General features: G+C 48.4%; 1 protein-coding gene across 2 annotated transcripts in view; it reads left to right on the forward strand.

The window, feature by feature from the left end:
* The window catches only part of Gabbr1 (gamma-aminobutyric acid (GABA) B receptor, 1), a 31,766-nt gene extending 23,127 nt beyond the window's left edge, over positions 1 to 8,639 (forward strand). For both annotated transcript variants that reach the window (XM_013031270.1, XM_013031271.1), the window contains 10 exons: positions 90 to 167; positions 1,726 to 1,876; positions 2,345 to 2,477; positions 3,764 to 3,880; positions 3,974 to 4,081; positions 4,452 to 4,545; positions 5,225 to 5,352; positions 5,887 to 6,015; positions 6,212 to 6,355; positions 7,061 to 8,639. In XM_013031270.1, the coding sequence (XP_012886724.1) occupies positions 90 to 167; positions 1,726 to 1,876; positions 2,345 to 2,477; positions 3,764 to 3,880; positions 3,974 to 4,081; positions 4,452 to 4,545; positions 5,225 to 5,352; positions 5,887 to 6,015; positions 6,212 to 6,355; positions 7,061 to 7,234 (1,256 nt within the window). In that variant the 3' untranslated portion in view covers positions 7,235 to 8,639. The remainder of the gene's footprint in view (positions 1 to 89; positions 168 to 1,725; positions 1,877 to 2,344; positions 2,478 to 3,763; positions 3,881 to 3,973; positions 4,082 to 4,451; positions 4,546 to 5,224; positions 5,353 to 5,886; positions 6,016 to 6,211; positions 6,356 to 7,060) is intronic.
* The last annotated feature ends 317 nt before the right edge of the window (positions 8,640 to 8,956 follow it).

An 8,956-nucleotide genomic window follows, 5' to 3' on the forward strand; every position in this document is an offset into this window, starting at 1 on the left:
CACTTTCAGGGGAACGGAGAGTTGATGAAAATGCTTAGTTAGAATGGGTTTTTACTGATACTTGGCCACTCCTGTTGTCATCTGCTTAGGTGGCAGCTACAAGAAGATTGGCTACTATGACAGCACCAAGGATGATCTTTCCTGGTCCAAAACAGACAAGTGGATTGGTAAGTGCTTCCTTTTGTGTTTTCCTTCAATCCTTGTTGAATAATCAAGGAAAATGGGCACACACTTGAATGAGGGTGAGGTAGTGAGTGTCATTAGGTTGAAATGTGACAGGGAGATGGGCAGGAACAGAGGTTAAGTAAGAGCAAGTACATCCTCCAAGAGGGGAGAGGAGAACTGTGCATTTGGAGAGGGACTAGGCAGTGGGCCGTACTATTTTTAATAGTACACTGCTGGGGCAACTGGGGATTAAAGTCGGGGTGGGCAGGGGGGCGGGAAATGGAAGCTCCATTTGGGTTTCCAGATGTCCTGGTGCCTTGATATATCTGAACCAGCTACTTCAAGCCTCGAGTTGCCTGCCTCTGACAGAAAAAACAGTTGCTTGACTATAGGAGAGAGTGCAAAACCTCCTATCGTTGTCATCTGTTACCACTATGTGCTTTTTAAAGAGGGAAAGCAAGTAATTTTTCTTGGTGTGTACTTAGAGGGATGTGTGATGGGAAAAGCATTGAAGGTGGGCAAAAGGAAGGGTCTATAGAAAAAGGAAAGCTCAGTACCTGGAGGATGATGGGTGGGATAATCATTGGAGGCGGCTGCCATCTGCCCTGCGCAACAAAACCCAGTCACTCCCCCTGGCTAGAGGTGTTTTTGTTTTTAATCTAAATTAAACAAAAATTATGCCTGTATTGAGGCTTGAACTCAGGGCCTTGCATTGTTGCTTGGCTTTTTTCACTCAAGGCTGGCACTTGTTAGAACTTCCAACTTTTTTTTTCCGGTTGGTTTATTGGAGGTAAGAGAGTCTTTTCTGCCTGGATTGGCTTCTAACTGCCATCCTCAGATCTCCTGAGCAGCTAGGATTACAGGTATGATCCACCTAATTTTCATTTTTTATAATTTGAATTTAGGGCAGTATTCTGTGCTGCTATAAATGCTGTGGCCTAAATTAGTTTTTTTTTTCTTAAAACTAGCAAATTGATTTTTTTTTGGGTGAACTGTGACAAATTTGAATTTCCCCTTAATAATCTCTGTAAAACCCACTTGCCAATTAGCACACTGCCAAGATGAAAAGGTTCAGGTTAGTTTTATTTGTCAGTTTGTTTTCCTTAAGGTAAGAAGACCACAAGCAATGATTAGAGGCTCCGTTAGCTTCCTGGTTCTACAAGTGTCTTTTTTTTACAGCTTTTGGTCTGGTGATGGGAGACCTCAGAAGGTTTATTTCTCAGCTATCCCTTTCTTTCCTCTCCCATTTTCCTTTGCTGCAAGAATGACAGCAAAACACAAAGAACGAACAGTCACAAAACCAGACTACAAGCTAGGTGAAATCCTTAGCACGCCCACCGTCTGCTCATCTCATTTCTGGTTGCTTTGCAAGGGCCCCAGGCTGGCGAGCTTTCCCACAACCCCATCCAGCGCAGTGAGGGTCTCAGATCCTCAGCCAGACACTGAATGTCCGCTTGGAACCTTGTCCCTCACCCCTTTCCTCCCTGTGACTATCCCATCGTCATCCTCCTGTCCTCTGGCCTTTCTCTTTTTTTCCTCTTCCTCCCCTGTGCCATGCAGGAGGGGCCCCCCCAGCTGACCAGACACTGGTCATCAAGACATTCCGCTTCCTGTCACAGAAACTCTTTATCTCCGTCTCAGTTCTCTCCAGCCTGGGCATTGTCCTTGCTGTTGTCTGTCTGTCCTTTAACATCTACAACTCCCATGTCCGGTAAGTTTCTCTTCTGACATGATGGATCCCTGCGCTGTCTGCCTCTCTTGAGGTGTATTGATCAGGTTTCCTGGAGGGACTTGAGAATAAAAACTGCCATGTCTCCTAGAGGGTTCCATTCTGACTTACTGAGAACACAAGAGCAAAATTAGGCATATCTCTTACCCTTTCTCCAAAACCAATTTGTTTGGAAAAAGCACAGCAGTACAAGTCTTGGGCTCTAAAATAGCGTATGTTCCAGCGGGGTCCTGTGCTGGGGGAAGCCCTCTCTGCTCCATTTCCAGCTCTATGCCTGAGCTGACTGTTTTTCACGGCTGTGCTGCCTGCTCCAAGCCTGTCTTCCTTTAAGTCCTGTGGCCCCGGAGTTGGGGGGTCGTGCTGTTGTATGGCATGTGGAGAGCTGAGCCTCCCTGGAGAAGAAGGGTAATTCTCTGTCTCCCTCACCCACCTTCTTCGCCTCTGCCCTAGTTATATCCAGAATTCCCAGCCCAACCTGAACAACCTGACTGCTGTAGGCTGCTCGCTGGCATTAGCGGCTGTCTTCCCCCTGGGTCTGGATGGTTACCACATCAGGGAAAACCAGTTCCCTTTCGTCTGCCAGGTGAGGAGATTGCCTGCACATACATACCTTGTAGGATATGGCTCTCCCACCCTTCTCAGGGTGATTTGTGTTTTTCCTGCCTTTCCTTCCCATCTTCCTCTGAATGGTGTCCTGATTCCTGCCTTCCTGCATCACACTCTGGTCTCTCTGTGTCTCTGTCCTTCTTTTCTCGGCCTCCAGAACTTTTTCATTTTGCAGCTCACTTGCCATTTCTAAGGTTGCCATGGCATGCCTTGAAAAGAAAGAGAAGCTGAAGGAAGGGGGTCTGCACAAAGAACTCCTGAACAGTAGTGGCTTGTCTGTGGTGCAGGGCTTGAGAAGCAGAGCTGTGGGCTTCCCGTGGGAGTTTTTGTTGGGGATTGGAAGAAGGAAGGAAGAATCAAGCCAACAGCAGAGAGAGTTGGGAGGACCGGCCACTATCCCACAGGGATGAGGACCTTTTGTGACTAGATGCTGGAAGTTTCCAGGGCTGTGGGGAAAGTCTGGTTTTAACAGTGCTATTTGAGTGGTTCTTTGTTATGCTATAGGAGACACTGTTCTGTCCATTTATACACTTTCTTCTGTCCAATTCCTGTCCTTATCATGCATCATGCATACAGTAGTATACATTCATGCACGCAAGCACACACATGCATATATGCACACACACATGATTCATGAGGAATTACCTCTTCCCAATGGAATCACAATGGAGTAGAAGAGGCAGATGAGTTGCGACAGTGCTGTAGGAGAGGCACAGGAGAAGGGATCTGTACGAAGTACTGGGAGAGCAAGAAAGGGAAACAGCTGGCAGTCTGAGTGTTTGGGTGGCCCTTAGGAAGGAGGTGGTGTTTGCATACTGAAGGATATGTGAGATTTTTGTCAGTTGGGAAAATAGAGGAAGGTTACTCCAGGGTCAGAGGGCACACTCTGAGGCTAGAGAGACACAGAAGGGAAAGTGAGTAGTTGAGTATAACTGGAGCCTGGGGTAGGTGAGGGCCTGGGAGGTGAGTGTGGACAGATAGGTAGAATCATGTTGTAAAAGGTCTGTCATACCTGAAGGAGTTCAGGCTCTAACCTCACTGGAGGATTAGCTAGATCACCTTGATGAAGAATGAGAGGAATTACTGAAGGCAGAGAGTCTGTCCCCAGCCCTGCCCTATCCTTACTATATACCTTATCCCCTGCTAGCTGTGTGCCGCCTGCTCTGTCATCTGTTCTCCACCCACACTCCCTCCTACAGGCCTGCCCATCCTGGCTGCAAACCCCTCCCACCTGTTCTACCCGTGTTCTTTCTCCCCTCGCAGGCCCGCCTCTGGCTCCTAGGTTTGGGCTTCAGTCTGGGCTATGGCTCCATGTTTACCAAGATCTGGTGGGTCCACACAGTCTTCACCAAGAAGGAAGAAAAGAAGGAATGGAGGAAGGTGAGCTGCTGCTTTTGAATCCAGCCCTTGTTCCCGGACCCCTGGGGCTTCCAGGACTTTCCCCTGACCTGCCTGTTCTGAACATTTACTCAGACCTTAGAGCCCTGGAAGCTATATGCCACAGTGGGCCTGCTGGTGGGCATGGACCTCCTTACTCTTGCCATCTGGCAAATTGTGGACCCCTTGCACCGGACCATTGAGGTATTACTTGAGATACTGGGGACCAGGAAGCAGAGCAGAGCTCATTGGCTGTCAGGATACCTGGGGTTATGTGTGATTTTGGAGGAAAAAGTGATTTCTACCTGTCAGTGGCTCCTCTTTGCCCTTATGTCAAGAGATCCGTCAAATTCATCTGAGGAAAGACAGTGGTGGGACTTTTGGAAGGATGTATAGAATTTCCAGGCATCAGGGAAAGTGGAAAAACGTTGCCAGGCCCAGGATGGGATTTGGCATTGATATTGAGAGTCTCATAGGAGAGAGGCAGCAGGGTGGAGGATCAGAAGCTGGGAAAAGTTGGGGGGGTTGGAAGGGGAGGACAAGTATCTTTCTTGTGATCCTTTTTCTGCCTTAGACTTTTGCCAAGGAGGAACCAAAGGAAGACATTGATGTCTCTATCCTGCCACAGCTGGAGCACTGCAGCTCCAGGAAGATGAATACATGGCTTGGTGCGTGGGGTGTGTGTGGGAGAGGAAGAAACAAGGTAGGGGGGATTGTTTAGGACAGTAGGTTTAGAGGGAAAAAAGATTTTTCAAGAGAGGAGGCAAAAGAGTTTGTCTCGCCATTTCAATGTCCCCTTCTGTGTCATTGTACTAATAATCATCTCTGAGAAAGTTTTTTTTTTTAATTTTTACTGTGAAGTGTTTAGGATCCAAAGTACAGCTCTCAGATCCATATGAGTGATCCGGCTTGTTTGGCAACTCCCAGAGAACTAGAGAAAGATTGGGATTGTGAGGTCATGAGTTTAGACTCTGTTTAGCCTTGTTCACATTTACCTATAATCACAAATGATGACTGCTCTTCGGTTTGAGAGGAAGGGATGAGACATTGTCTGGGGCCTAAACGGGGCCAGTTTGAGCTGCTCAACAGGCTCTTGTCTAACGGACAGCTTCAGATGACTACCATCCTCCACTGTGAACTTTGGCTTTTCTTCTGGGCCAGCTAAGTACATGAGGTCCCAGGGGAGGGCGTGCTAGGTCCGAAGGGCTGCTTGGAGTGGAGAGCTCTCTTTCCACAGTGAAGCTACAAGAAGCAGCAGTGAGTGAAAGACATGAGTGAAGGCTGAAGGCTGAGGAGGGAGTGTGGAAAGCTTTGTCGTCCCCAGGTGACCCTTTCCTGCCATCCTAGGCATTTTCTATGGTTACAAGGGGCTGCTGCTACTGTTGGGAATCTTTCTTGCTTATGAGACCAAGAGTGTGTCCACTGAGAAGATCAATGACCACAGGGCTGTGGGCATGGCCATCTACAATGTGGCGGTAAGATCCCCGGACACATGGCGTTAACCTAATAGGTTGTCTAGAGAGAGTAGATTAGGAAGAATCAAGCATTAGGATCTGGGATCCGTTTGTGTGGATGTTATAAAAAGTGAATATCTACTTCTAAAACACTTCATAGTTGACAAAGTGTACTGCATTGTATCAGTCATTCCCCACCTGCCCCTCCATAGACTCAGTGTAGATTAGCATCTGCACTTACAGGTGAAAGGAATAAATCCAGAAAGTTTTACATTGCTTGTGAGTGGTTCATGGGATAGGATCTGAATGCAGATTGTCTGCCATGCATCCCCAAGGACTGACTTAAATGTGTGCAGAGAGCTTCTAGAACTTCCTGCCTTGAGAGGAGGGTTGACCTAGAGCTGGAACCTGTAGAGTTGAGGACAATCTTGAATTTCTATGAAACGTTCACCACCAGGACCCTGTCCTCAGAGGTTTTTACCTAGATGAATAAAACCCCATATTCTGCTTGAGCCTGAAGATCCAAGTCTCTCCCAATATCTTCCTTCTCTCTAGGTCCTGTGCCTCATCACTGCCCCTGTCACCATGATTCTGTCTAGCCAGCAGGATGCAGCCTTTGCCTTCGCCTCCCTTGCCATTGTATTCTCCTCCTATATTACTCTGGTCGTGCTCTTTGTGCCCAAGGTGAGGTTCTGGTTCTTCTCCTTCTCTTCTTCCATGGACTCTTGTTCCTTGCCCATCCATACATACTTCCACTTTTTCCTCTTGTTTTGTCTGTTTGTCCTTTTTTTCCCCCTATTCCTTCCTACTCTAGTCTTCCATCAGCTGATCACTGACACAACCCTGATCTGCCATCCTTTGCCCAAATATTTGCCCCCAGATGCGCAGGCTGATCACCCGAGGAGAATGGCAGTCGGAAGCTCAGGACACCATGAAAACAGGCTCATCCACTAATAACAATGAGGAAGAGAAGTCGCGGCTGTTGGAGAAGGAGAATCGTGAACTGGAAAAGATCATTGCCGAGGTGTGTGGGTGGTGACAAGTTGTGGGTAATGATGGGGGTTCTTGGAGGTACCTACCTGTCTTTGGGTGGGTTGTGCTTCAGATACAAGTTTCGGTGTTCATGATTTATGAAAGGTCTTATAAAACCTTCAAGGGAGTGAGTGGAGAATAGGAAAAGGGGGAAAATGTTGAGCAAGAGACTGGCTCAGCTAAAATTGAGTGTTGGCGGGCTGAGGTGGAGGAGGCTATTGATTCCACCCTGCTGAGGCCAGAGGGTGGCTACTGGCCATGATAGCAACTGTGAGCCATTAGCTATCCACACTCAAGCAGCTGGAGGTAGAGTGTGCCCACAAGCTAAAGGTGTCCGGGAAGATGTCTGCCGTGTTCACTATACCCCAGGCTGTTGTTAGGGGTCAGTACAATGCCAGAGAGAGAGATGTTTAAACTAGGTTGACATAAATCTCTGTGTGATTTATTGGAACTGGGTGTACTGACTCTCCTTCCCTTCTCCATTTTCTCCTTTTGTTTTAAAATTCTCTTTTATTGCCCCGATCTTTTCTTCTGTTGGTACCCTGTTATGTTCTGGGATTTTCCTTTCCTTGTTCTTTGCCCAATTCTCTATTTTATTTCTTCTCTTCCGTTTACCTTCTACTCCCTGTTTCTGTGCCGTGTCTTCCCCTCCCCTCCTCCCTGTCTCCTGCCCTCCCAATTGTGTTTCTCTCTGCAGAAAGAGGAGCGTGTTTCTGAACTGCGCCATCAGCTCCAGTCTCGGCAGCAGCTCCGCTCCAGGCGCCACCCCCAGACTCCCCCAGATCCTTCTGGGGGCCTACCCAGGGGCCCCTCGGAACCCCCTGACCGTCTTAGCTGTGATGGGAGTCGAGTCCATTTGCTTTACAAGTGAGGGGGTGTCGGGCCAGTAGGGGAGGGAAAGGGAGTGGAGAGGGGGCGGGGAGCTAGAAGGAGGCAGGGGACCCCCATCCCCAGCTGGGAAGCACTGCACTGTCCAATCCCATCTCTTGTAAATACTCGTCTCTCTGTGAGTCCTGGGGTTATTTGGTTCTCCAATACTCCAGGAAACTGACCCCCTTTTCTCTCATTCATTCGTACAACTCTGTGTCACTAATTCCTCATTTAGTTTGTACCTTGCTGGAAGCTACTCATAACTCCTCAGCAGCCTGACTGCATCTTCCTCTCCCACAATACACCTCTGTCTCGTTACCAGGGCAACCCCTAAGCTCCCCACTGCCTTTGTGCTGGGCTCCCGTCAGCAGGGGTCTCCCCACAAGTGCTCTTTCCACCCCAGCAGGGGCCTCTCCATGTCTCTCGCCATCATGGTCCTAATCTTCCAGCCTGCTTGCCCTGCCACACATCCCCATGTTTTCCTCCTCTTCAATTTTGCTGCTTCTGAAGGCCCAGCCTTCTCACCAAGGCTCGCCCGCTCCTCGTCTCTGCTCTGTGTGTACTCACACCCAGAACTTTCCAGCACACACCCCTCCTCTCCTTTCTTGCTCATGGCTGCTGTGTTCTTGCACCCCGTGCTGTTCCAGTGTGCTCCCTGTGTGCACCATAGCACACATGCTCTCGTGGTCAGGTGTCCCTGTGTGTTTGGGTAAGTGTGTGTGATTTGGGTAAGTGTGTGTTGAGCTGTATCTTCCCTACTTGCACACATTCATGTGTCTCTCTGCATCCGTTCCCCATGTGTCCTCAGTGCCCTCTTTATCCCTTTGTACCTTAAGGTTATTGTATTTTCCAACAGAGCCATATGCACCCTACTTGCACATTTTTAGGCACTTTCTCCCAAGTCATGTTTGCTGGGGCTATCCATCCACTCTTCTGTTTTCATTCCCTCTCCTTATCATCCATTCACCCTCCTTATCCTCATCCACTTTCCTTCGTCATGGGCAGGTTCTGATCAAACTTCCCCTCTCCCTCTTCTGTGCTCACGTTCTACCCTCTGTCTATTCTCACGATTACCCTCACTCAACACCAGTGCTCTTTTCTTTGTAATCCATTCCTCCTTTCGTTCCTTTGCTCCTTCATCCCTTCCTACCTTCCTTTCTTTACCTCCTCCTCTCTTCCTTTCTCTCTCTTCTCTCTTTCTTGAACTAAGGGTAAAGAACTAGGGGGCAGACTTGGGGAGCTGCTTCTAGTGGATAGCGGGTGAGAATCCTACCAAAGGAAGGTGTCTCTGACTGCTGGGATGGACAGATGGACCGATGGGGCGGGAGGTGGCGTCCCTTTCACACTGTGCTGTCTCTTGGAGAAGACTCTCCTCCCAACTCTCAATAAACCAGTGAACAGTGTGACTCAGCATCTCACCCTTCACTCTGTGAACAGAGTGGGCTCCAGGCCAAGGAAGGAGTCTCCGCGGGCTCCAAGTTAATGAAAAGGCTTTGAAACTGAAGTGTAGAAAGAGGTGTTTTATCGATCTGTTAAGGACTTAGCAGGGCAAAGTAGGACATGATTAAGGCTGAGATTAGTAAGTGATGCTGTTGGTGGGTAAAAGTATGGGCTCTGAAGGCAGACTGCTGGGACATCAGGTTCTACTAAATGCAGAAAAGTTCGCTAATCTCTAGTCTCCATTTCCTTGTGTGTGAAGATGAGAATATGAACAGTAACATTA

Source organism: Dipodomys ordii, unplaced genomic scaffold (assembly GCF_000151885.1).
Source record: "Dipodomys ordii isolate 6190 unplaced genomic scaffold, Dord_2.0 Scaffold138, whole genome shotgun sequence".
Lineage (NCBI taxonomy): Eukaryota > Metazoa > Chordata > Mammalia > Rodentia > Heteromyidae > Dipodomys > Dipodomys ordii.